The 25,477-nt window shown below is 34.0% G+C and overlaps 5 protein-coding genes across 10 annotated transcripts; 4 read left to right on the top strand and 1 right to left on the bottom strand.

The window, feature by feature from the left end:
* The first annotated feature begins 300 nt into the window (after positions 1-300).
* On the top strand, positions 301-5,449 carry LOC111304706 (acetyl-coenzyme A carboxylase carboxyl transferase subunit alpha, chloroplastic-like). Of its 2 annotated transcripts, XM_022901542.2 has the most exons (11): positions 301-470; positions 679-1,155; positions 1,486-1,560; positions 1,923-2,030; positions 2,123-2,283; positions 2,550-2,664; positions 2,778-2,932; positions 3,349-3,400; positions 3,473-3,541; positions 3,655-3,732; positions 4,244-5,449. In XM_022901542.2, the coding sequence occupies exons 2-11, from the start codon at positions 772-774 to the stop codon at positions 5,240-5,242; spliced, it is 2,196 nt and encodes a 731-aa protein (XP_022757277.2). In that variant the 5' UTR covers positions 301-470; positions 679-771; the 3' UTR covers positions 5,243-5,449. The 2 variants fall into 2 exon arrangements, with proteins under 2 accessions (XP_022757277.2, XP_022757280.2); XM_022901545.2 differs by lacking the exons at positions 2,550-2,664; positions 2,778-2,932.
* A 674-nt stretch (positions 5,450-6,123) lies between these two features.
* Positions 6,124-11,421, top strand: LOC111304707 (DEAD-box ATP-dependent RNA helicase 8). Of its 2 annotated transcripts, XM_022901546.2 has the most exons (11): positions 6,124-6,206; positions 6,454-6,868; positions 7,124-7,184; positions 7,704-7,938; positions 8,481-8,719; positions 9,558-9,809; positions 9,889-10,069; positions 10,452-10,540; positions 10,634-10,707; positions 10,798-10,919; positions 11,058-11,421. In XM_022901546.2, exons 2-10 carry the CDS (start codon positions 6,597-6,599, stop codon positions 10,874-10,876), a joined length of 1,482 nt encoding a protein of 493 aa, XP_022757281.2. In that variant the 5' UTR covers positions 6,124-6,206; positions 6,454-6,596; the 3' UTR covers positions 10,877-10,919; positions 11,058-11,421. The 2 variants fall into 2 exon arrangements, with proteins under 2 accessions (XP_022757281.2, XP_089606573.1); XM_089750447.1 differs by lacking the exons at positions 6,124-6,206; positions 6,454-6,868; positions 7,124-7,184; positions 7,704-7,938 and adding an exon at positions 8,104-8,266.
* A 2,630-nt stretch (positions 11,422-14,051) lies between these two features.
* MYB17 (myb domain protein 17) lies at positions 14,052-16,808 on the top strand. Of its 2 annotated transcripts, none has more exons than XM_022901547.2 (3): positions 14,052-14,784; positions 15,636-15,765; positions 15,905-16,808. In XM_022901547.2, exons 1-3 carry the CDS (start codon positions 14,652-14,654, stop codon positions 16,590-16,592), a joined length of 951 nt encoding a protein of 316 aa, XP_022757282.2. In that variant the 5' UTR covers positions 14,052-14,651; the 3' UTR covers positions 16,593-16,808. The 2 variants fall into 2 exon arrangements, with proteins under 2 accessions (XP_022757282.2, XP_022757283.2); XM_022901548.2 differs by having other exon boundaries at positions 14,058-15,440.
* A 218-nt stretch (positions 16,809-17,026) lies between these two features.
* On the bottom strand, positions 17,027-20,028 carry LOC111304709 (uncharacterized). Its single transcript, XM_022901549.2, has 5 exons — positions 19,788-20,028; positions 18,227-18,277; positions 18,030-18,117; positions 17,717-17,798; positions 17,027-17,440 (listed from the first exon to the last, which is right to left on the bottom strand). The coding sequence occupies exons 1-5, from the start codon at positions 19,945-19,947 to the stop codon at positions 17,246-17,248; spliced, it is 576 nt and encodes a 191-aa protein (XP_022757284.2). The 5' UTR covers positions 19,948-20,028; the 3' UTR covers positions 17,027-17,245.
* Positions 20,029-21,860: 1,832 nt separating this feature from the next.
* Positions 21,861-25,458, top strand: LOC111304710 (denosine deaminases acting on tRNA). 3 transcript variants are annotated; one of them, XM_022901550.2, is made up of 11 exons: positions 21,861-22,148; positions 22,317-22,437; positions 22,723-22,910; positions 23,016-23,108; positions 23,347-23,460; positions 23,786-23,955; positions 24,034-24,110; positions 24,197-24,316; positions 24,393-24,480; positions 24,955-25,068; positions 25,183-25,458. In XM_022901550.2, exons 1-11 carry the CDS (start codon positions 21,989-21,991, stop codon positions 25,222-25,224), a joined length of 1,287 nt encoding a protein of 428 aa, XP_022757285.2. In that variant the 5' UTR covers positions 21,861-21,988; the 3' UTR covers positions 25,225-25,458. The 3 variants fall into 3 exon arrangements, with proteins under 3 accessions (XP_022757285.2, XP_022757287.2, XP_089606574.1); XM_022901552.2 differs by having other exon boundaries at positions 24,430-24,480; positions 25,183-25,412; XM_089750448.1 differs by lacking the exon at positions 25,183-25,458 and having other exon boundaries at positions 24,197-24,327; positions 24,430-24,480; positions 24,955-25,043.
* Positions 25,459-25,477: the final 19 nt, after the last annotated feature.

Genomic DNA, 25,477 nt, shown 5'->3' on the forward strand with positions numbered 1-25,477 from the left:
AATTTTAATTTATATTTATTTACTTCTAATAAAAAATTTCACAAATTTTTCTCAAAAAAATTTATTTAAGTTTTCTCTAATTAAATTTGATTAATGGCATGAAGCCAAACAAAATGACGTGCGACATGCATGACACAAGCTCGGCGGGTCGCTTTGTTTTTTGTTGCTAGTTGATCCTTATCCTCAACGTGGATTACCACTGTCAACTTCACCTTCACTTCAAGCACGTGTCATACACAGCCCAACCACATCGTTTCCCTTTCAACGCCCAGCGAAACGCACGCCTCGTAGTTTTTATTTGTCGACAAAAACTCCCAGTTGAAGTCCAAGCGGCTTTGGTTCGCTTTTAGGGTTCAAGCAGGGGACATCTCCACCGTTGGTCTCCGACCTTTTTCATTCTTAATCGCTTCTTCTCTATTCTGGAACCCTAAATTTCTAAGCACAATCAGCTTCTTCTAATCAACATTCTGGTAATTTTTTTTTTAATGGGCTTTTCCATTGCTTAAATTCAAGAATTTGTTTAATTGGAATTTCACTGTTGTTAGATTAGAATTATTGTACTGATGAATGTTAAAGTCATTTTCTTCCTTGGCATTAGAGTCTTTGTTTTTGACAAGGTGAATTATGGCATCTGAAAGGAATTGAAATATATATATTTTTAAACCATTTTGTTAACAGGCATTTAAAATACAAAGAATGGATCATTGATACATGAAGAATTAATGTTACAGTAGCATTTTTGGATTTGTATGAAGTGAGTTGATGGTTTAGATGGCTACCATATCATTAGTAGCTGGAAATTGTGGAAGGAGAGGAGGAAGAGAAGATAGAAGGTTCGAATTCGGGTCAAACTCATATTTTGGGAAAGACTTTTTGGCTAGTGAATTGCTTAATAGTTCATTTAGAAGAGCAAATGGGTATTGGTCAAAAGCTTTAAAAGGTTCTAGGAATGAAAATGAGAAGAGGTTTTGTGTTGTTGCGAAAGTTAAGAAAGGGAAGAAGCATGATTACCCCTGGCCTGATGATATTGATCCAAATATCACTGATGGACACTTAGCTTACCTGTCTTACTTCAAGCCTTTGGATGAGAAACCAAAACCGGTGACTTTACCATTTGAGAAGCCACTGGTTGGTCTCGAGCAAAAGATTATTGAGGTGAGTTGCTTTTCCTTGGTTTGAATTGATATATTTACTTATTTGAGAAGATTTGAACCATTTTTAATGTTTCTGTTAATGTTCTTTAAAAACTTGTTATTGGTGCAAGGCTACATGGTGAAGATTCATGACAAGTGAAGACCCATTATAGGGACAAATTTTCAACTGTATCATATTATGTCAATATAATATTACTTTTGTTTCTGATCTTAAAATGGATCAATTTTCTTTTCCTTATGTCATGAAGTTTTATGTGTTCATAAGGCACAAAACTAAGATGTAGAGCCTTTCTTATATATTTGTTATTTTGCTAAATATATTTTTGGGCAGGTAAGCAGAATGGCTGATGAAACTGGTCTGGATTTTACTGATCAAATTGGAGCTTTGGAAAACAAGTACCAACAGGTTAATCTAATGTGTTCTTTTGTCCATTCTGTCATGATTGTTTTAATGTTAAGCATCAGTATTGTTACTTTTTTCATTCATTATCAGTGGCAAATTTAAGAATTATATGTTAAGACCTGTAAAACTAAAGATTTCTGGCAGTTGTCAAACTTTTTTTGTCAAAATGTAGGCATGGAATTTGTTTTCCTAGGCTCCTAGATTATGAGTTATAACAATGAGAAACCCACCGATTGGTTTGGAAGTACACTTTGCATAGGCCTCTGTTGGTTGCTAATATTCTCACTAAAATTGCAGTCCACATTTACTTTTTCGTAACATGCTTATTCACATATCTATAACTTTCTATTTGTTCAAAACATCAGGCTCTGAAATATTTATACACCCATTTGACACCTATCCAACGCCTGACCATTGCTCGACATCCCAACAGACCAACAGCTCTTGATCATATATTAAATATCACAGAGAAGGTATTTGGATGGTACATAGCTTTTATATGTTTGAACCTGAAAGAATTTATGAAATTACTTTCTTACACTCTTACTCTTTTACTCTCTTATAGTGGGTGGAACTCCATGGAGATCGTGCAGGCTATGATGATCCAGCTATAGTAACTGGTATAGGCAGCATGGATGGTAAGAGCTACATGTTTATAGGCCATCAGAAAGGCAGGAATACAAAGGAGAACATTTTTCGCAATTTTGCAATGCCAACTCCCCATGGGTATGTTTCAAGGATCTTTTATTTGAACAAGTAACTTGATGGTTCAGCTTGCATGAGATGTCATGTTTATTTGATATTTTTTATTTGATATTTGAATTGTCCTGGAATTTTTCTTAGTTTATCTTACTTCATAGAAGATGTAGAGGTGACAGAGATGTGATCATAACCTTTAATATTTGAGAAAGTCTGCTGAAAATAGTTTGAAATTTCATCTGTTACAACATTTGATTTATAAACAAATACTCATATGAGAGCTTTGCAAACAGCTATCGGAAGGCTTTGCGAATGATGAAGTATGCTGATCATCATGGTTTTCCTATTATTACATTTGTTGACACTCCTGGGGCCTTTGCTGATCTCAAATCAGAGGAACTTGGTCAAGTGTGTCTACAAACTATTTTCTAACTTTGGAAATTGTGATATTACCTACTCTAAATTCTCAAACACCTAGTTCATATAATAATATGGCCCATTTCATGTTTTACCCTATACAGGGGGAAGCAATTGCCCAAAACCTGAGGACCATGTTTGGCCTTAAAGTGCCAATTGTAACAGTTATTGTTGGTGAAGGTGGTTCTGGTGGGGCTCTGGCCATTGCTTGTCCCAATAAATTGTTTATGCTTGAGAACTCTGTTCTATATGTTGCAAGGTGAGACTAGTTCCTTCTTCCCTCCTTATCTCAGTAAGGTCACTTGGAAAATACAAATTTAACTGAAGATTATGATGCACAAAATGATTAAAACAAATATATACATAACTTATCCTTCCAAGTTTAGAAAGGTGCTTTACATGTTAATTTCCTTAGTTAATTTGAGATTTTAGTTTTTCTTTGGTCAGTGATCGTTAAAAAGAAACAGGAAGATCAGCTTATTTCCACGCTACTACTTCTACATGGTTTTGAATAACGTCTGTTTCTAAAGTTCATCTTTAACTGGCAACAGATATATTAACAGCTCTTAGAGATTTCTTTTCCATGCTATATTTCCTATACTTCTAAGCTGTCTTTTGTTTTCACATGCTCATGTTTTCTTTTATATATGAATTTGACCATGATTCTCTGATCAGTCCTGAAGCATGTGCTGCTATACTGTATAAATCTTCCGAAGCAGCTCCTAAGGTAAGTGATTCATTTGATGGTTGAAATGAGAACCATTTTTATGTCAGGAATGATGTTTCACTACTTGTATAGGCAGCTGAAAGACTGAGGATAACAGCTAAAGAACATTACAAGCGCAAAATTGCTGATGGTATCATCCGTGTAAGCACCTTGAACCTCTTAAGTTTTATCACGTTTCTCTTCCTTCTTCTTGAGCCTTCCAATGCAGTGGATTTGGTAATGGCTGTTTATCACAATAAGTTCCATTTTTACAGGAACCTCTTGGAGGTGCACATGCTGATCCTGTATGGACTTCCCAACAAATTAAACTTGCAATCACTCGGGCCATGGAGGTAAGTGATGTTAACAAATTTGCATGCAGAAAAGGAAAACAAATTTGCGTACTCATGTAGAGGTTTTAAAGCACGGTATATCTTTATAAACCTTTAGGTTGTAATAACTAAAAAAAAGTTGGCATTTAAGTATATTATGTGTGTATGTCCATTATTACCGGAGTCATTTCTTAAATGAAAATGGTTATTTTCTGGAAAATTAACTTTTAACTTTTCGGAAGATATTGTTTTCAAGATTGTCATTAATTTTTTTTTCTCTCTTTTAACCATTGCTCTAGTGGGAACTTTAAAAGTAATCATAACTTGTAGCATTTATGGGATTCTGCCATAGAATGGTGTTTGATGCAGTATAATTTCTTCAAAAAAAATCCTGCTTTTACATTTGAATTCCTTTTGTGCACAACCGGAAGATGTTACTTTTCCAAAATTTTCTGTTGCAAGGTTGATTTGGTCATTATTATTCTTTTTCTTTTCCTTTTGGCCACTTACAGTGAGATTCAAATGAATGTAGGAATTAACAAAAATGAATACAGAAGAGTTGCTTCACCATCGGATGCTGAAATTTCGGTCAATTGAACGTTTCCCAGAAGGCAAGCGACCAAAGCCAGTGGAACCTGAAAAGAAACGCAACATGAAGCCTTCGGATGCCAGCGTGCTGAAAGCTGCTGATATAGAGTCAGATCTTGAGAGGTTAAAGAAGAATATTGTAGAGGCAAAGGTACCTTCAGATCCAACTACGAACCAAGCTATAGAAAAGCTTAAGCAGGATGTTGACAAGGAGGTTACCAGAGCATTCATTTCAATGGGGTTTCAAAAGAAGCTTGAATCACTTAAGTTGGAGTTATCCAGAGCCCCTGATAATCAGCCCCTCAATCGTAATTTAAAGGTGAAGGTGGATAAACTGATGAAAGAATTTATGCAAAATTTGTCACGGCCAGGGGCCTATCTTGGCTTAAAGCAAAAGCTTGAAAATCTAAGCATGGTTAGCAGACTCATTGAGCGGAAAGAGAAAGGTGAGAAACTGAAAACTGAGATAAATCAGAAGATTCCAGCTGAGGTCAAAGCAAAGTTGGAACAATTGAAAAATGCTCAGAAAAATTTGTCCAAAGGGGATCCACTTGATGAGGATTTGGTGGCAGAGGCAGTAAAAGTTAAGAAAGAACTCATGGAAGTTTTGAAGTCAGCTAACTTGGAAATCGTTGGAGTGACAAACAGAAAGGTTCCAGAGCTACAACAGAAGATTGTAAATGTGAACAAAGAGATCGGTGGAGAGATCGAAAGGATAATCAATGTATCAGGTCTCCGTGGCAAAATTGAGGAGTTGAAGGCAGAGATGGCTAAAGGCTCTAGTTCACCAAGAGTAGAAAAACTAGAAACAGAGATCAAGGAGAGGATTCTTGCTGCCTTGGATAACACGGCATTGAAAGACAAGTTTGAGAATCTAAGAAGAGAATTTGCACCTTCCTTGGAAGCAGCTACAGATAAAAGGCTTCCTGCTGAAAAAGGCTGATGCTGAAATAAAAACATTTTACATAGATGCGATTTAAGGTTGCAAATCAATAAATACAGTATTTCTTTTTACATTAAAAAGCACTGTCCTTTGTCATATATTCATTTTTTTTATTGATTACTCTCGTGTGTTGAACTTAAACTTTGATGCCATGTATTGAGCATAAGGATTTAACACAGTTATGGCTACTTTTTTCTTGGTACAAAAGCAACTTGGTTTTTTTCTGCTCCTACAGCTACAATCAGTCCACAAAAAGCATTCAACCATGATTCTGTTTTTTGTTTTTCACTCTAGACTTTTATAAATTCTCTTTATTTGATGTAAATTACGGTAAAATCCCTAAAGTTTTGATAATTGGTGATAATAATGCAATAATAATTTCCAAAATATATTGGTGGCTTGTTCTTTAGCTCACCAACGCTTTTCTTACTCCTCGCTCACCAAGCACCTTCCCTGCTAAGCTTTTTTTTTGGTTAAAATATTAAAAAGGTTCTTAAATTATTTTATTTTTTATAAATAAACTCTTATTTAAATAAATTATTATTTTTTATTATATATAAATAAATTTTTATTTTAAAATAAAAAATTGATTAATTAAGAGTTTATTTAGGTATAAGTTAAAAGTTAAAAATTTATTTAAATATAAATTAAAGATTAAAATTTATTTAAATACAAATTAAAAATAAAAAAATTTATTTAAATATAATAAAAATATAAAAAAAATTATCTAACTAAAATGATAAAATGTATAAATTTATTATTATTTTAGTTTTTTTAATTCACCATGTCTTTCTTTTTTACCTTTTTTTTTTTTTTTAAATGTAAAAAAATCGGCTTGTTGGTGGGGCAATTTAAAGAAAAAAAAAACCAAGCAGGCCAATGCATCAAAATTTACAAAAGAAAAACAAATCATCTATCCGAACCGGACGCCCTAAAGACACCCCACAGAAGAAAAAAAAGAAAAGTATGATTCCCCATTTTCTTCGCAAAGCCCTGAAACGACTATGAACTAAACCAAAAATAATCAAAACCCTTTGCACCCACAAACCTAAAACAGAAAAAATCATTTGATTTCTTTTCCAAAAATCTATTCATTTTTCCTATCTTTATGCCAGATCTGTGCAACATCACCCTCAGTTTTCACTTAAATTTACGATCTAAGCCCTTTTTTTCTTCAACTAACTAACCCTAGCTTCTTTGTTTTGTTTTAGGACGACCCTTGGTTTTGCCACTATTTACGGCGTTACCCTTTTGTAAGAAACCCTAGTCTTTTGATTTTTCTTGTTGTAGTTGTGTACAAATTTCGGTTTTTCTAGGGTTTCGAATCTGGTTTTTTGGAGTTTAGGGTTGTGATATGAATAGTAGAGGGAGGTATCCACCGGGAATCGGCGTTGGCCGGGGCGGCGGAGTGAACGCAAACCCTAGCTTTCAGTCGAGGCCGCCGCAACAGCACTACGTGCAGAGGAATTTGGTGCAAAATCACCAGCACTTTCAACAACAACAACAACAACAACAACATCAACGGCAACAGCTGTGGCTTAGGCGAAACCAGTTGCGCGGCGTCAATGACTCTACTGTCGTCGTTGAGGTCGAGAAGACCGTACAATCCGAAGCCGTCGACTCAAGGTCCCTTCCTATGTTGTTGTTATCTGTATTTATGACTATTTTTCTGTTGTATTTTGCGGCGTTATTTCTCTTGATTTTCTTGAATGGTAGACCATTTTACACGAGTATTCCAAATCACCTTAGGCGATAATTCTAGGCTTTGATTGCTAACTCTGTATGTGACAATGAGTTGGATATTTTTCTTGTATATGTTATAGATTGAAACTTTGTCTTTATTTGATTTTTGAATTCTTGTCATGGCTATTCCTCTTTCAGTTCACAAGATTGGAAGGCAGGGCTAAAGATACCTCCACCAGATACGCGCTACAAAACAGAGGTATGTCTGTTAATCATATATTAATTGTGTGTGCATTGAATTGACTACTCCCTGATGGTTCGGCTTTTATCAGTTATGCTAGAGCAATTCCAGCGTAGGTTTATATATTTCACCTAGATAATTGCCATACCTTCATGAAACTATAAAAATTCTTCTCAGCTCTTTGGAATGGTGAAGGACAAATTGCTGTCTTACTTATGTTATTCTGGTAAGGCAGGTGGATTTTTTTTTTAGTTCCCATTATCTTATGATATACAATTATAAATGGACAGTTTCCAATGTTTTTTACTTCAGGACAATGATACTTAGTTCTCTGATGTTGAGGCCTTCTGACTTGAGCATATGTATCAAAGTGCTATATTTAGGCTTGCATTACTTCATACTTGGTAGCATATGATCTTATATCTGTGACATACATCTCATTACAAGGCATGTTAATGGTACTCTTGGTTTTTGGAGATGTTTCAAATTTTTAACTGACATGTTTATGTACTAATATGCCTAATTAATTACTGTCAGGATGTGACAGCTACCAAAGGAAATGAATTTGAGGACTATTTTCTGAAACGTGAACTTCTTATGGGAATATATGAGAAGGGTTTTGAAAGACCATCTCCTATTCAGGAAGAGAGTATTCCCATTGCCTTAACTGGAAGTGATATTCTTGCTAGAGCCAAAAATGGAACTGGGAAGACAGCAGCATTTTGCATTCCTGCATTGGAAAAAATTGACCAAGATAACAATGTTATTCAAGGTTAGGTCTCCATCTACAGATTTTTTTATTTTTACTTTTTGGTATGTTTGTGTGTATCAATTATAGGCCCAGTTAAATGGTAATATATACTGCATGAAGGATGGCTTTGCCATTTCAACTGTTTATTGTTCTTCTAGTTGCTTGGTCTGCTTGTCAATTGGATATTGGAGAAGACTATTTGGTGCATATCGTTGATTGAAATTTGAATTACGGGAATTGGCATGGATGGACATAGACGAGTGACGGTCAAACTCTTGTACCAGTTCCTGAAACAAGTGCATTATGTCTTCCTTCTTGCAAATTGGTGCAACTTTTTGCGTCAGTCCAGGCATAAACTTTCACTTATCTTTCCAAAATCTGCCCAAAATAAGTTCTTTATTTTAACCTTTTTGGGCTTAATTCAAGATACGAGTCAATTTCATTTCCCCCTTCTCTCTTTCATGATGTTGCTTCTAGCACAAAGAGTTATCAAATTTTTTGATTTTACATTAACTATCTGTTCAGTTTCTTGTTTTTACTCAATTTGTGTGTTCTTTGCACAGTTGTTATACTCGTTCCAACACGAGAACTGGCTCTTCAGACATCGCAAGTGTGCAAGGAGCTTGGGAAGCATTTACAAATTCAAATCATGGTCACAACGGGAGGTACCAGTCTCAAGGATGATATCATGCGATTGTATCAACCAGTCCATTTACTGGTTGGAACCCCTGGAAGAATTTTAGACCTTGCTAAAAAGGGTGTTTGCATTTTGAAGGACTGTTCAATGCTTATCATGGATGAGGTACTTATTTGTTAGTTTCTCTCTATAATTTTCTCTCAGTTTGATTTTTTTCCTTTTCAAGTTTAACATGAGAGAATTTGATGAAGTTTGAAGTGTTTTGGATAGATAAAGAAAGTTGTTCCTTTTGTATCTTGGCAAACGGTGATTTATTGTATGTATCCTATTTGGTTGGGTGGGATGAGAGGTATGTTCTGGTCACCTCAGGTTTACAGTTTGAAAATATTTGCCATCAATTAAACTGGCAGGGAAAGTATTAATTCTGTTCATCTGTTTTTCCAGTTTACTGTTTTCTTTTCAAAGGTCCAGATTCTGGCAACTGTTTTGGTTTCCTAATTCATTGGATTTTTTCTTAAGAAAATTTAAATGAAATTTCAAATACTTAATTCTTATTTGTAAGTTAAGGATGTATCCCCATACCCTGTTATGCTTAATTTAAAAATTTCTTCGGAAAATTTAACTGATATAATATGAAGTTACTGAAGCTGGTTCTGGTTATGTCTCAAGTTTTCTTTGTGTATATTCACTTTATTAGGTCCCAGAGATCCCATATCTGTTGTTCTGTAAGGACTGAGCACTATTATCTTCTGTCGTCATAGTACCCTTTGATTCTTTTTTCTTTTTTAAATTTCTTGTCTTTATATAAATGTTAGTTTTGGAACCAGAATTCAGAAGTGTGAGCATTCATTAGCATAATAATTCTTACAAGTTTCTACAAAAAGAAAGCAAGACACTTGTGGTGGAATGGAGAAAGTATTTGATTATTTTCCTTGTCTTGTTATGCTTGATTTTAACTTTATGATATGCAAAATCTGATGTTTTGTGTTTTGGTTTCTTTCAGGCAGATAAACTTTTGTCTCCAGAGTTTCAACCTTCTATAGAGCAGCTGATATATTTTCTTCCAGCAAATCGTCAAATTTTGATGTTTTCAGCCACATTTCCTGTTACTGTTAAGGACTTTAAAGACAGATACCTGCAAAAACCGTATATTATTAATCTAATGGATGAGCTTACTCTGAAGGGTATTACACAATATTATGCTTTTGTGGAAGAAAGACAGAAAGTCCACTGCTTAAATACTCTTTTCTCTAAGGTTTGACCTTATATAAACATGTTCTAGTTTTCTCTCTTTTCGTTTGTTTGGATGACAAGTAATGTTTATTCATATCCAGCTGCAAATAAACCAATCAATCATTTTCTGCAACTCGGTAAATCGGGTGGAACTTTTGGCCAAGAAAATTACAGAACTTGGCTACTCTTGCTTTTATATCCATGCAAAGATGCTTCAGGACCATCGGAACAGAGTTTTTCATGATTTCCGCAATGGGGCATGCAGGAACCTTGTTTGCACTGGTATGTTGTGCCATGCTGTGTGTTTTGGTATATGAGCTAATCTACATATGCAGTTTGATTAGTTAACAAGTAAATGAGCGTTGTACTGCTGATTTAGTTTGTTGGACTCTCTTTTGCTGTGTTTCTTGTATTAGGCATTAGTTTTCTTTTCATCTTCTGTTTCTTTTTCTATTGTTTTGATAGACAATACCTATTATTTTAACACAACACTGCTGGCATTAATTATTTATTTCAACCAACATACTTCAAATTTTTGTTTCCTTAGAATTAATTTCCAATGCTAGTGCAGAAAAAAGTTTTACTTTAAGTAATTATTCTATGATAGTCATTATATGAAGAATAATCTCCTAATGATGTATTTATTTATTTATTTTTGCTGCAGATCTTTTTACAAGGGGTATAGATATCCAAGCTGTGAATGTTGTTATTAACTTTGACTTTCCCAAGAATTCAGAAACATACCTTCATAGGGTATGTGGTTAAGATATTTTCTATCTTGCAAGTTGAATCATTTATCAAATTTTTTTTTATGCTAATCCTCAGGGATATCCTCTTAATGAGCAGGTCGGTCGATCAGGAAGATTTGGTCATCTTGGACTAGCTGTGAATTTGATCACTTATGAGGACCGCTTTAACTTGTATATTAACAAATCTTTATTTTGAAACTATAGTACCGTATACATTGAGTCTCCTGATTCATTGAAATGTTATATGGTCTTCTCTAACAGGTATAGGATTGAACAAGAACTTGGGACTGAAATTAAGCAAATTCCTCCACATATCGATCAGGCTATTTACTGTCGGTGATTTACGGTGGATGTTTCCTGTTTAGCCTACGGTGGTAACAATGGTGAGCAACCACCATCATGTCCAGTTTTAGATTACATGCATGAAGTGATTTCTTTGTTCTCTTTTTCCCTGTTTAGAATGTTTTATTATTTCATCTCTTGCCACAATTATTGATGATTTACTATTGTTTGAATGTTAGGGTTAATGAAGCTGGTCAATTCAAGGTGTCCGTCCCTGCACATGGGTGTGCAATCTAAAAATTAGGTGGTGTCGGTGGATGACTTATAGTTGGTGCTGTGTGCATGTAACCCTTGAATGCTTCTTTGATTTCTCAGAAGTTCAGTCCTGAAACGTTAACAGGATAGTAGGAGAGAATTTAGATGAGTCTTGCTTTTGATTTAGTTAACATGTGGTTTGGTACTACCTACTTCTATGCTAGTCTGATCATCGTGGAATTGTTTTAAGGTTGTCCCTTGTGCGAGAAATTTATGCTTTGTTTATGTCGGTGCATTTGCTTATCTTTGTCATTTCAATAAATAAAAGCATCTGACACTTAAAAGAAATGACTCGTTGGATTTTCCTTGATGCCATCTTATCCCAATTTTCAATTTGTTTAGGGCATTGCTACTTTGTAATTTCATCAGGTGACTGAATCTGTCACATGGGAGTGAAGTGTGCAAATCATGTTGGGATGCTTGCCATCGCTGAACAAAGTTTGGCAGGGAATGAATTTTGTTGTAAAATTCGGGCTTAAGCAATGCATGATGCGCCACCAATTATGTTCTTGGCAACTCTCATTGTGTTCAACCTTGTAAAGATGTCAAATATTCTAGATGCTTCTCAGATTTCTTGGAATGGTAAAACTTTAGAAGCTTCAAAAAAAAAATAATGATAAACACAAAATCTTTATTCAGAAAGTCTATTTTTTTTGTTTTTTGTTTCTCAAATGTGGAAACAGAGGACATATTTCAATTTTATGGGAATTTACATGGCAAGTCGAAAAGGTATTTTACCAACCAGAATAAAGCAGCACCGGCGCATTAAACTGTGGAGTTCAAGTGGAGGTTTCTTGCATGAAGAATAATGTAATTAAAAACTTGGATTCAAGGGTAAGCATTGACAAGCATTTTGGCCATATTTTCGTTGGACAAGGGCAGTGTGTGTAGCCCCATGAACAAATAAGCCCTGGTTTGGTTTGGTTTGGTTTGGTATGTCAGATTTTCTCATTTATTGGACGGCGATCGAAAGAAGCGCATCGTTGTGGCTCCCAAATAATTTCGAGGTTGTGTTCGTACAAGTTGCAGACAACTTTAAATGCATGAATTTTCCGCAAGAAACCTTTATCTCTCTAAAGGCGAAAAGGGTGAGAGGAGGGAGAGAAGAAACAAATTTCTCAAACTTTAACATCATCTTTTTGGCACTAACATGAAAAAAGCTGCTCTACACGTTTTTATGTTATGAGATAATTATTTTAATAGTCCCATATTGGCAAAATTTTAATTTTTATTAGTGCAACTCAACTTAAAAATTTGTAATTTCTAAATGAAATCGATAATTTTCATATCTTAATTAGAATGTAAATAAATAAAATGATTTATGAATAATTTATAAATATATTTAATTTTTATTTATTTATTAAATTTAATAAATAATAATAAACAATATTTTTAAAATTCATTAATTAAATAAAGCAAATTATAAATATAATAAAATTCATTTATAAAAATTAATAAAGCTTTTGATGATAAATTTATAATATATTTAATTTTTATTTATGTATTAAATATACTAAATAATTACAAATAATATTCTATAATTAATTAATTAAAAAAAAATCACGAATATGATAATTCACTTAGCCAAAATTGCAGATGTCTGCTCTAACATTTACTGCCGCTAGTAATAGGGTTTATGGTTTAGTACTACACTCTTAAATTTTTTACTACAACTGCATAAGCACAAAATTAAAGACATGGATGTGCAGATCCGTGATTATCATCCGAAAGTACACATGACCATCTGTCGATCGGTCTTAAGTCCTGACGTTCCATAATTGATGCATCTGTTAGCGTGATAATTTGAATTAAATTAAATATGATTCAAATTTTTTTATAATACAAAGTATTATAATTTTTTAAAATTTAATTAGAATTTAAATTAATTTAAATTAAATTTTACATATTCAATTCATTGATTTTTTTTATAAATTATTTAATATAATTTTTAAAATATTTAAATATTTTTAGATATAAAATATTTATTTTTATTTTATAAAAATTTGAAGTAAATAAATTTAATAAAAAAATGCATAATTTAATTTTTTTTAATTTTTAATTTTTGATTTTTAATCTAAAATTTAATCTGAATTAATATATATTTAATAATTAAATTTAATTCGAATTACAATAATAATAAATTAAATCTTATACTTTATAATTTTAAAACCAAATATATAAAAAAAGTTATGTTAGACTAAAATTTAAATCAAATTTAATTTGAATTAAATAAAAAAATTCAAACCCATCAACCTCCGTCACCAAACTTCCTCTTCTGCTTGGCCCGCCTGATGTTTCCAGTATTTATTTTTTTTGACTTTGTATTTGACCTCATTTATTATACATACTGATAAACTGAAAAGACTTACCATTGCCATTCTGCCATTCCCTCCACCTTTGACGTTTGTTGCACTCTTTTTTTTTTTTTTTAAATTTTAAACAGGAAAAGAACAAAACAAACCCACCATTTTTTCCCCGGAATCCAAACAAAAAAACAAGTATTCAACCAACACGTCTTCATATCCTATCATGTGTTACCACGTGATTTGTGTCTTTCCATCCCCGGATTTTGCAGTCTACTCGCCAATCCCACGTCTTTCCTGTTTCATTAAAGTTTGATTGAAAAACTCTTTAGTTTTACGAACAGCAGCTTATTATCAACTGACAACTCTCCCTGAACCCCAGCTTCTATTTTGTCCCAACAAACAGTGTTAGTTTCTTGGATTAGCTTTTTTTCTTCCTTTTTTTTTCGTTTTCTGACTAATCAAACAAAAAATTATGTGGGTGCGTTTATTTCATGGTGTGTACATCCCAGGCACGTCATTTTCATAGCCATTACTCCCCTCTTTCACCATAAATATTTCTGTGTCGTTTATCTGGGAGAATCCATTATTAATGCTTATCCTTTCATCTTCAATGCACACACACTCTCTCTATCTATTTGTTTTTTTCTTTCGATTTCTTCCTAGTTCTGTGCAACTCAAAATAACCTAAAAAAAAAAAACCCTCATTAATTCTCCGCTGTTTGTACAAGTTTTTTTTTTTTTTTCCTCTCAATGATGATTTTTCAACATTCAAGTTTCTTCAATGTTGTATTTGTTAAACATAAATACATACACTGTTTTATATACCGCATATTAATTGAAAGATGCAGAAGCCAGCTTGAAACTCGCTGATCGTTCTTTCTTGCTTGTACCGACTTTATTTATATTTATTTATTAGATAATCACTTTCGATTTGCCTAGATAAGTTCAAGCTCGCATTTGAAGCATCTCTTTCCCTCTCTTGTCATCCCTCTTTTATGTGTTTTACTTCACAGCACTTGTGACTCCAACACACACGCACACTCTTAGTCTTTCTCTCTTTTGCTTGGTAGAGTTTTAGAGTGTGAAGTAAATTTCTTCTTATCAATATTTGAAGGGTTTTACTGATATTTTTCATTGTTTAATTAGGCTTTTTTTTTTTTTTTTTGCCGTGTGTTTGTGGTTATAAAAACAATCTTGATAAACAAAAAAAAGATGGGGAGGACGCCATGTTGTGACAGGAAAGGTTTGAAGAAAGGGCCATGGGCTCCCGAAGAAGATGAGATCCTTGTAAATTACATCAAGGAACATGGCCATGGAAGCTGGCGTTCACTTCCTAAGCTTGCAGGTTTGCTCTCCTTTGCCTTCATACTTTCGTCCAAGAAAACCCTTTTCTAAGTAATTTTTTTGGGCTTTTTCTCATGTACAACTTTTTGTAGTTTTATCAAGTATACACTTACTTTAAGCATTTTGGAATTTTCTTAGTGTCCTCTAAGGCAAACACTTCCAAAGTGCCATGAGGACAACCATTAATTGTTTTTTGGACTTAAGGGACTGATCCTGACATTTGGATTTCCCATACTAATATATTTGTGGGATTATCTCAAGCTTTGGGGTACTTTACTAATCTTTCGAGTTCATGGGCTTTAGATCATTTACTAATATCTTTCACCATCCAAAATTATGTTTTTGTTCTGATCTACTATTTGTTCTTGACTAACATTGCTTACCTAGATGAAATGGAACCAAGCACCATCTTCAATTCATTTTAGCTATATTATAAGTTGGTGCCCGGTGCCTTCTTCCTGTTGCTTCTCTTGTTGTTTCATTAATGCTCCTTTTTTCTTTTGGAGGGACACAACAATTTATGGGAGTTAAAGCAGTGCTCCTTTCACTTACTTCCTGTTGCAGTAAGTGTAAAGTTGTTGCAGTAGAAATGTTTGCTTCTCTCAATCATTGAAAGAAGTCTTTTCACCCTGTGGATGAATCCCACAAGTAGAATCAGTAACTTTCCGTCTGCCACTTCTTTGTTGCTTATGTTTAACTCACAGTATTTACAATCTACAAATCATTAAAGCCAGTGCTTAAAGTATTTTAGAATGTCTAGTTGGGTAGTAAATACATGGATTATAAAGGGTATTTCCTTTAGAACCCCGAGTGAATCCTAAAGGATATTTATGAAGGTTTCTTCATTGACAGGTCTTCTTCGGTGCGGCAAGAGTTGCAGGCTTCGGTGGACAAATTATCTTAGGCCAGACATAAAACGTGGTCCCTTCACCCTTGAGGAAGAGAAACTTGTCATTCGGCTTCATGGCATTCTTGGAAACAGGTATTCTTCTATGCTTATTGTTAGCTTAATTCTTCAAAATTGGATTTACCTTAGATGTCAGAATCATTACCAGGGGAGGGGGACAGAATTGTTAGTATCAAACATAAGAATGAAAATTCATCTTCTTCATGAATTTCAGGTGGGCTGCCATTGCTTCTCAACTGCCAGGAAGAACGGATAATGAGATCAAGAACCTATGGAACACCCACCTGAAGAAACGTCTACTTTGCATGGGTCTTGATCCACAAACTCACGAGCCCTTTACTCCTTGCGGTCCAACCGCAGCAGTACCTACATCTCCTGCCACCCGCCACATGGCTCAATGGGAGAGTGCTAGACTCGAAGCCGAGGCTCGCCTTTCAAAGGAGTCATTTCTCTTCAATTCACCATCGTTTAGAAAGCCTGACTCTGATTATTTCCTACGCTTATGGAATTCTGAAGTTGGAGAATCGTTTCGGAAGTTGAATACAGAAGATAAAACTGCTTGTCAAAGCACATCTTCATCAACAAAATGTGGATCAGTTTCAGCTGTTACCATTGATATTTGCCCTAACATAGCAGGGTCCTCAACCCCCGCAAGTAATCAAATTGAGGATACAGAATGCAAGAGCTTCAAGTCATGCACTGAGGATCCAGTTGATGCATCCGATTCATCATGTTTAAACGAGTCAGAAGATTCATCAGACTCTGCACTGCAATTGCTGTTGGATTTCCCCATTAACAATGACATGAGCTTCCTGGAAAATGTTGATACTTATGCCACATCTGCCGCAATGTTGACCGAAACATCTCTTATCTCCCCCTCCGAAGGTTATCTGAACTCATGATTTGTATTTTATTGCCCTTATTGCTTGAATTTTGATCCGGAGTTTAGTGCCAAAGCCAGTTGTATGCTAAGGTTACTGCCTGTTGGCCTAACTTCACTTCTATGCTAGGCAGTTAGCTGGTTAGCTGAGGTGACGCCACCATTGAACCCAGTTTGTTTATCGTATATGGTACTAGCAGATATGAATTCCTTATAACCTTTGCAGCTTTTTTAATCAGTGATTTGCAAATTCTTTACTTGCTTATTTTCTTAACTGGATCAACAGAAATATATGACCCCATATTCATCAGAATTCTGACCATTCCAAATTTCATTGTAAATATCTGTCATGTAATCATGTTCATGCAATCACTGCATATATATAATAAGGAATCCAAATTATGCTAATATTAAAGAAGTAAATTTTAAATGCTCCAATCAATCCCAAAACCCAGATGAAAAACCTCAAACTTGTTTCCGAAGAAACAAAAATTCTATTCATATATCAGCACATTCGATAGTAGATAATTGTGATGTTCCACTCCGTTTAGACACAAAACAATATAGAAAACCAACAGGAAATATACAGATAAAAACAGAGTTACAAACAAGAAAAGCGTGCAATGAAAACTGTTAATCACATTTGTTTCAAAACCAGACAGCAAATTTGTAACTTCAGAAACAACCGAGGAGCTTTTTTGGAGTTTGTCCCGTTGCACGTAATTTTGCAGCCTCCTCCTCTGCCTTGAGCAGTTCTTCTCCACGTTTGGCTTCAACTTCTGCCCTCTTTTCTGCCGCTTCCTTGTGAAGTAAAGCTACCTTGTTCTTCATTTTTTCTGCATATTCTGCTTTCTTCTTTTCCAATTGTTCCTACCAAAAGGTGCAAATGTTAGAATTAAACCCAAATGATAAATGATCTCCTAAGTATATCCAAAAGCAGCTCTCAGCCTAAAAGTTTAAACTCTAACTTCCCAATTGCTATATACCAACATAATGTGAAATGTTGTTTCAGTTTTACTGACAAGTGGAATGGAACAAGTCAAAAACATTGTCTGGAGAATCAAAGAGCCATTTAAACCATTGGTCCTCACTTATCAAGAAATTCAAGCGTGGATGGAAAAAAAAAAAGCAATGAAGGCCAGTTACCTCAATTTTTCTCAGTTTTGCTTCCAGAGCTGCTTTCTTGCTGTTCTCCCATGCTACAATAGCAGAGAGCTTTTTCTGGGCCCTGCTCACCAGTTTCAGTCAAGTTTATAGAATATTTAGCAAATAAAATCCTCATAGAAGATCATGAAAACCATAAAAGATAACTTGTAAAGTGAAAGAATATATAGCATTTAAACTCTCATAGTAGATCATGAAAATTGAAAACTATAAAGATAATTTGTACGGTTACAATATATTTTAGTTTTATGCAAGACAAAAGAATATAGTGTAAATAAAATAGGGTTTTTGTTACTTATTCTCTGCTTTGGTCTTTTCACTGTCTTCCCATGCTCTGATGAATGACATCCTTTTTTCCTTTTCAACCTCTGCAAGTGCAATATCTGAAAAACCGAAGAAGTGATGGATCTTAAACATCCTTTTTTAATATGCTACATAAAACTAAATAAAGTCATAAAGTTACCATATCAGAAAAGTATTGCAAACACTTACCTCTATCATGTGATCCTCCTGAAATTTTCTTTGGTGCAGGCTCGGGAGCCTCTGTCAAAATGAAAGTAATGTTAGAATCACCACAAGAATGATGAGTGACGACCAATGATGACATTTGGCTTATATAAAAATTTAAAGTTGTGGCACAAGACTGATCACTTCAATGTATAACATGTCAAGATCAATCTAACCTACTAAAGAAATATTAAGGATAAATTAAACAAAAAAACATTTATTCCATGAGATTGAATTTTGATTGTAAGTGAGCTTGAAAATAACTTTTAAATAGGTACATCATCTGTTTTTAATTAAAGCTAGCTCACTCTTTAGGTACATCAAGAAAATTCAGGTTGAATAAGAACATAGTAAAACTTGCTCTAAAACTATCACCAAATTGAGGAGTCAAGTATTTCTATCAATACAGAAAGAATACAACACTACAATTGAAGTTTCTTTTTCAATCTTAAAAGCAAGTAAATAAGGCAAGCTGTAGCAGCACAAGTCTTGTTGTAAAAGCAACTTTTAGCAAAGCATAATTATCCAACTTTAATCTTTCATCTTTTAAGAATAATAAAACAAGGGTCGCATAATCATTATTAGATGCCACACCCATGATAATATTTGACGAATAATGTTTGCAAAAAGCATATATAATTTTAAATATAATCAAGATAAATATATATGTATATATATATATATATATATATCATCCTGCCACCCTAAACCATATTCTAGTCGATCTTTAGTGTTAGAAGATAGGGTTTTCGTTGCAATATAACGTATCATCTGAGTGAAGATGACTTTCGAATTTTGATTGATCACAGTGCCATAAACGAAAGAATCCTATGCATAACAGTTATGTATTGAGATAAGTTCAGAAAAATACGTAAATGAATGATATGGTTCACTTCCAAAAACAAAAATGAAAAAATTTTAAGCATCCCATGAAAGAAGCCTAGTCTCAAAAGCAAGATTCTACTTTTAGAAACTTAACATACTTTTCTTAGGAGTCAAGTTTTCATTTTTGAAGGAGAATTTAATCCTTTAATTAAAAAGTTAAGTCTTTCTCAATCAGTTTCAGGGTTGAAACTGTGTACGACAAAGCGATCAAATAGCTTTCGAGAAAGACGGAAAAACTCACACGCATAAAAATCTGGAAAAGAAATTGACTACCATTCTAAACTCACACGTATATGGAAAGGATTATTATGTTATACATAGGTGATCAATCTATAAATTTGAAAGAGAAGTCTACCAACCATAAATGAAAAAATAAAAAAAGGAAGATAAATCCATAATCAATGAAAAAAACCCATTCAGCACAAAGTCGATCAGCAAAGAAACTAATAAAGATTCATTGCCTACTGTTAATTTTCCAGCTGGTTTTTGTCTCCATGAAACAGTTCAAAATTTTGGTGCTACCTTTATAGTTTGCAACAGTATATAATTAAGGAACCAAACGCAGCTTAAACAAAGCTTAAAAATGCCATGATATGGGGATGTTGAAAGTTGAAACTATAGAGTAAAAAACAAACACGATGGAAGTGGCAGCAAAGCTTACTCTCAACGACGGCAAGAGCTTTGGATTCTTCAGGTTTCTCCTGAGCTGGTGGTGGTGGAGCCACGGTTTTTTTCCCGGATTCAGCTTTTGGAGCCTCCACTGCAGGCGGTGGAGCCGCGGACGTTTCAGCTTCAACCTCCTTCTTCACTGCCTCCGCCATAATTCAGCTTATAGATACAGTTGGTGAAAAGAAGAAAAAAACGATAATTTTCTTAATTCTCAAAATTCTATATTTAGCAACGTTTTGCTCAAATGATAAAGCCACTTATAAGTTACAAATCCACACTGGATTTTTATATCATACGCTTAGTTTGTAATTGATTTGAGTTCAAGTGAATCCATTTGCCGTTGATATTAGATACTATTTTTTATTTTTTATCCAACGGTCATTATATTTTAAAGAATACGATAGTCGGTGTAGATTAAAAGTAGGGTATGGAATCTTTTTACTCCGACAGGTAAAGCGGTTAAACTGTGCAAGTTGTCGGTAAGTGAAATACGACGACGTAGAGTAGATGACAAGCAGAGCATCGTGTGCTCATGGGCAATGGGCCCGCCATTGACTGCTTTGAGAAATTGAAGTTGGAAGTCCCGTTAGTAAAATATCAAAAGTTAAATAATCCCACTCTCTCTTGCCAGCTGTGCTGTCACTTTCCATGGCCCTATCCCCATCATCGTGTCTATAACTTACTTTAATTATTAATTAAACCAATAATTAAATTAATAATAAGAAAAAAAAACCAAGATTTTGTTTTAAGATTGTAAGATTTGAATTAATATGAGTAATTTTTTTATACATATGATTTATATATTATTCAAAAAATACCAATTGTTTAAAGTAGTTATTATAAATAGAATATTAATTAATTTTTTCTCTTTAACAAAACTTGTTATTTTTATTTAAAAAAGAAAATGACAAAATGGTAGTGAAAGAGACAAAATCAAAAGGAATGATAATAAATAATTAGTGTTTTATGTAATTTATTGATTGATTTTGTTTTTATTTTATTTTTGGTTTTGTTTGCACGATGAAAAATACTAGAGTTGGATTTATGTGGAAGGGCAGTAGGTGGGACGCGCGATTGGAAAGAAGGTGAGATCATAAGGGCAAGACAACGGATATATCTAATTGACAGGTAAGCATAGGCTGGTGACCAAGTCAGTGAGCATGTGATGGTGTGGGTCCCTTTCGATTGGACCGTTACATTACATTGATGTGTTCTCTTGATGTGAAAGATTTGATGCTGCGTTGGTGAGACTGACTTGGTTGGCCAGTTTGGCAAAACGCGGACAAATCGCCTTTAATGCTGAGTTTGTACATTACATGCTTAATGCTTTGCTTTTCTCTGCTGGCTTTCTTGTTATCAATCACTTATGCTCTAATTTATCTTTGAATTTAAAATTATATACTTAATTTTTAGGCCTTTCGGCGTTGGGGAGCTTTAATTGAAGAATCTATCCAGCTCCATAAAATTCAAATTGATTCATTGTTTAATATTTTTATTAAAAAATTCCAATTGTTAATGTTTAAATTTAATTTTTTAAATTAATTAAATTAAGCATGCTTTTTGAGGTATACATAAAAAATTAAATATATATTGTATTATATTTCCAAATTATTAAAAAGATTGAAATACTAAAACACTCTTGAATTATTTAATTTTATTTAAATAATTTTTTATATTTTTATTGTACTTAAATAAGTTATTATGTTTTCACTTATATTTATAAAAGTCTTTATTTCAAATAAAAAATTAATTATATTAAAAATTTATTTTGGTAAAAATTAAAGATTAAGTGTTTATTTGTATATAAATTAAAATTAAAAGTTTATTTAATTCAAATTAAAGATTAAAAATTTATTTGAATGTAATAAAAACATCAAAATTTATTTAAATAAAATAATAAAATTCAGAGACTTTTTTATTATATTAGTCTTAAAAATTAATTTGATACGGCATGAAATTTTGGCTCTTTAAATGGTCCAAGTATCATTCATAAATGAAGAGTATGTGGGCCAGCCAAATGAGCCCAACTAATTGGATAGTAATGAGAGGCCTCATTAGACAAGGGTCAGCCCAAGTCCTAGTCGCAGTAGTCGGGCTCCTGTCTCTTTGAAGGTAACGGTTAAAGAAAGGCGACCGGGTGACAGTTCCGTTACAGAACTCCCGCTTCTCCCTTTTCTTACTTCAGTTACTGTTATGGATTATTCTTCTTCTGAGAAAGAGAAAAAGAAAGAATGGGGGGAGAGAGTTGCAGAGAAAGTGTTTGCTCTCTATCAGTCGCTGCCAAAGAAGGGAAAGCCTCAGGGACGCGAAGTCACCGTATTGGCCGCCTTTCTCGTCTCCTCTCCCTCTCAAGGTCATTCTTTTATCCTCTCAAAACCCTAATTTATTGCTAAGTTCTAGTAAGAATCTAAATTCAAAATTATTCTAGTTAGTAGCTACGTTGCTGATAATGATGCTATTGCTGATACAAGCTCACTTAAATTAACTTAACTTTTTTATCTTTTGTCTTTTTGGAGTTCAGATTTGGAAGTGGTTGCACTAGGCACAGGAACAAAGTGTATTGGGCGCTCTCGTTTGAGCCATCGTGGTGACATTCTCAATGACTCTCATGCTGAAATTGTTGCCCGCAGAGCTTTGTTAAGGTTCCTTTTCCATTCCCACCTTCCATTTTTTATGCTTTAATGTTCTTGTTAATTTTTCCTTTTACGCATAAACCAAAATTTCAAATTTTTTAGAGTAAGAAATAGTAAAATATGTAAATTTAAGTGGTATACTTGTCTTATCAATATTCACTTTGCAATTACCTGTCTTTTTTTCCCAAAGGAAAATTTAGGGTTTTAGGAATAAAAAGAAAATAATTGACTGTGGGATTAAGTTTTAGTAAGTCTAAGGTTTGTTTGTTTTGTTTTCCTTCGTAATCGAACCAGGTTCTTCTATGCAGAGATTCAACGTCTTAATGACAATTTAAATAAGCTAGGACAAAATGAAACCAGACAGTTGCAAGCTGGTGGTCTTGAACACTTGTTTTTCCAATTGGATTCAGATGGTTCTGGTGAAATAAAATATAAACTCCGGGAAGGGTGGAAATTACATCTGTACATATCTCAGTTGCCATGTAATCCCTAGTGATGTCTTTTACTTATCTTCTAATGTCGGTCTTCTTGGGTTTTCATTCTAAGGCATGCAATTTGACTTTCTATCTCTTGAGTGTGTCTGATAGGTGGTGATGCTTCACTTAATTCAGCAGCATCTACAATTGATGAACATGGCCAGTCCATAATTGAGCTTCCCAACGCTTCAAGAGGAAATAGTGGTAAATTTTAGCTCTTTTATTCAAGAAAAACTGTGAAAGGTTATACATTATTTTGAAAATTGCCCGTGGGTTTTTGGATTGATTTTGGAAGGGATAGTTCTTAATAGTAATATTTATGACTCTTGTCCCTTTGATTAAGTGGTATTGTCATATTCTTTTCCATTGATAATTAATGTTTCAATAGACAAGGCAGTTATCATATTTTATAGAAATCAACTTATTAGAAAATGTATGTCAGGGAATTGCTCACAACTTATTGGCTTGGTTCAGAGGAAGCCTGGTCGTGGTGATACAACATTGTCAGTTAGCTGCTCTGACAAGATAGCTCGTTGGAACATTCTTGGAGTTCAAGGTTCATCATTTGCTATGAAATAATTGCAGGAGTTTGCATGCCTAGCCTATATAATTAACACCAGTTAATCATGTTGCTGTAGTTTATACACTGCAAAAACACACTATATTTAACTATTATTGCATGGTCTATTATCATTTGAATGCCACATTCTTTGTTTCTATATCGTCAATTCAGAAACATACATGACTGTGCAGCAAGTATATTTTCTTTTTTATGACTTGACATTTGAATGGTTTTTGGCTTTCCTGATTTCATTTAGTGAACTAGTTTGCATTGGGGTTGCATTTGTTTGATGTCAAAGTTTCTTTGTTTCTTATCTTAGGGGCTTTGCTTTCTTACTTTCTTCGACCTGTTTACCTTTGTTCCATTACTGTCGGAAAATCCTGTTACTTTTCTGAGGATTTTTGCTTGGTGGAACAATTGAAAAGATCTTTATATGATCGAATTATACCATTGTCAAATGAGCTTATAAGGCCTTTTGGAGTCAGCAAGGTTTGTGAAGTTTATATCATCTTAATCCAATATAAAACAGGATGATTTTGACAACAATTATTTCAATGCTGTGAGCAGCCACTATTTTGTGCAGCACCAGTACCAGCAAAGGAGTTTCAGCATTCTGAGACCGCACAAGCCACCTTAACTTGCGGGTACTCCCATTGAATGCATGCACCTCTAGGTCTGAATATTGTTTTATCCTTCTCTTTTTGTATGATTTATGTATATTAATTTTCAGGTATTCTATATGTTGGAATAAGTCTGGTTTGCATGAAGTCATTCTTGGAACTACTGGAAGAAAGCAAGGCACATCTGCTAAAGGGGCAATTTATCCATCTACTGAATCATTGTTGTGCAAGTAAGCTACAAGTATGCTCTTGAAACCAAAATTTTATTGTCATTATCCTGTTCTTATTCGAACAATTTCCCCTCAGAAAGCGTTTTTTGGAAATTTTCTTATCACTGAGGCAGGAATGCAAAATCAAATGCTCATCCAATGAGGTTTCTTATCGAGAACTCAAGGTAATAGTTTTGGAAACGTATTGTGGACTTATTTTATTGAATTTCATTCTTGACCTGATACTGTTTGAAGTGGTTTGCATTAATGAAACTAGTGATGGATGCAAGAAGCATGCTGTTTAACCAACTTAACTTTCAGTACAACTTGTTTGCTTGTATATGCTATTTTGCCAAGTTTCATGTATTAACCAAGCATGTGGAGCATGTGCAATGTAAGCATGGTGCACGTGATTGGCTTTTGCTATTTTCTAGTGATCTCTTTTAATGGCTTTGATTATGGGCTGTAAAATAAAGCTACTCAGTAGTACCATTGATGTAGGTTCCAAGTATAGATGAATCTTTCTATTGACTTATGACTGATCAATAGAAATCATACTTCTTACTCTACCTTAGTGTTGGAATAGTAAATATGAGTTCATTGGTGGCAAGGAGTAATGATTACCGTCTTTGCTGGTTGATATGGTGTATTATCTGCAGGACGGGGCTGAAGGATATAACTCAGCTTCGAAACTTTTTAAGGGGAGACCTCCCTTTCACAATTGGCTATTGAAACCTTCAAACTTGGAGGATTTCTCAATTATTACGAACACGGTATGCAATGTACAACTGTATATGTTTTAGTCTTTTAGAAATATGGATGAGTATCCTTTTGTTAAAGTAGGACAAGTTGCTTATTTTCTTGACCGTAATTGCCTTCGTCAATAGGTCAATTATCCTTCCTGCAAGTCATGCGGCCTTCAAGGGTGATCTAGTTGGTTGGTTCAAGCTGGTGCTATATACCATGCCTGATGCTCTGAGTCCATAGAGTTTCGATATGTGAAAGGCTCTTGGATTTGACTATCTATTTTTTTTTATTCTCGCAAAAGTTATTTGTGCATAACTTATGGGCTATTTCACGTGATCATTGACATTAAATAGGTTGTCCCGTAGTATAAGTTTATATTCTTTAATTATTTAGAATTCAAAGAATTTGCTATGTGGTTAACTTGTCTAGTACTTT

This window comes from Durio zibethinus, chromosome 21 (assembly GCF_047325235.1).
Source record: "Durio zibethinus cultivar Kanyao isolate XHJ-2024 chromosome 21, ASM4732523v1, whole genome shotgun sequence".
Lineage (NCBI taxonomy): Eukaryota > Viridiplantae > Streptophyta > Magnoliopsida > Malvales > Malvaceae > Durio > Durio zibethinus.

What these genes read in the sequence shown, in the direction of transcription:
- LOC111304706 (XM_022901542.2), top strand. Translation starts at nt 772, where the DNA reads ATGGCTACCATATCATTAGTAGCTGGAAATTGTGGAAGGAGAGGAGGA. An exon ending in AATCAGAGGAACTTGGTCAA is followed by an intron (nt 2,665 to 2,777) that starts GTGTGTCTACAA and finishes TACCCTATACAG; the next exon opens with GGGGAAGCAATTGCCCAAAA. An exon ending in TTGCTGATGGTATCATCCGT is followed by an intron (nt 3,542 to 3,654) that starts GTAAGCACCTTG and finishes CCATTTTTACAG; the next exon opens with GAACCTCTTGGAGGTGCACA.
- LOC111304710 (XM_022901550.2), top strand. Translation starts at nt 21,989, where the DNA reads ATGGATTATTCTTCTTCTGAGAAAGAGAAAAAGAAAGAATGGGGGGAG. An exon ending in GCCCGCAGAGCTTTGTTAAG is followed by an intron (nt 22,438 to 22,722) that starts GTTCCTTTTCCA and finishes TAATCGAACCAG; the next exon opens with GTTCTTCTATGCAGAGATTC. An exon ending in ACTGAATCATTGTTGTGCAA is followed by an intron (nt 24,317 to 24,392) that starts GTAAGCTACAAG and finishes ATTTCCCCTCAG; the next exon opens with AAAGCGTTTTTTGGAAATTT.
- MYB17 (XM_022901547.2), top strand. Translation starts at nt 14,652, where the DNA reads ATGGGGAGGACGCCATGTTGTGACAGGAAAGGTTTGAAGAAAGGGCCA. An exon ending in TTCACTTCCTAAGCTTGCAG is followed by an intron (nt 14,785 to 15,635) that starts GTTTGCTCTCCT and finishes CTTCATTGACAG; the next exon opens with GTCTTCTTCGGTGCGGCAAG. An exon ending in CATGGCATTCTTGGAAACAG is followed by an intron (nt 15,766 to 15,904) that starts GTATTCTTCTAT and finishes CATGAATTTCAG; the next exon opens with GTGGGCTGCCATTGCTTCTC.
- LOC111304709 (XM_022901549.2), bottom strand. Translation starts at nt 19,947, where the DNA reads ATGGCGGAGGCAGTGAAGAAGGAGGTTGAAGCTGAAACGTCCGCGGCT. An exon ending in AGCTCTTGCCGTCGTTGAGA is followed by an intron (nt 18,278 to 19,787) that starts GTAAGCTTTGCT and finishes TCATTTTGACAG; the next exon opens with AGGCTCCCGAGCCTGCACCA. An exon ending in CAAAACTGAGAAAAATTGAG is followed by an intron (nt 17,441 to 17,716) that starts GTAACTGGCCTT and finishes ACCTTTTGGTAG; the next exon opens with GAACAATTGGAAAAGAAGAA.
- LOC111304707 (XM_022901546.2), top strand. Translation starts at nt 6,597, where the DNA reads ATGAATAGTAGAGGGAGGTATCCACCGGGAATCGGCGTTGGCCGGGGC. An exon ending in CAATGCTTATCATGGATGAG is followed by an intron (nt 8,720 to 9,557) that starts GTACTTATTTGT and finishes GGTTTCTTTCAG; the next exon opens with GCAGATAAACTTTTGTCTCC. An exon ending in CAGAAACATACCTTCATAGG is followed by an intron (nt 10,541 to 10,633) that starts GTATGTGGTTAA and finishes CTTAATGAGCAG; the next exon opens with GTCGGTCGATCAGGAAGATT.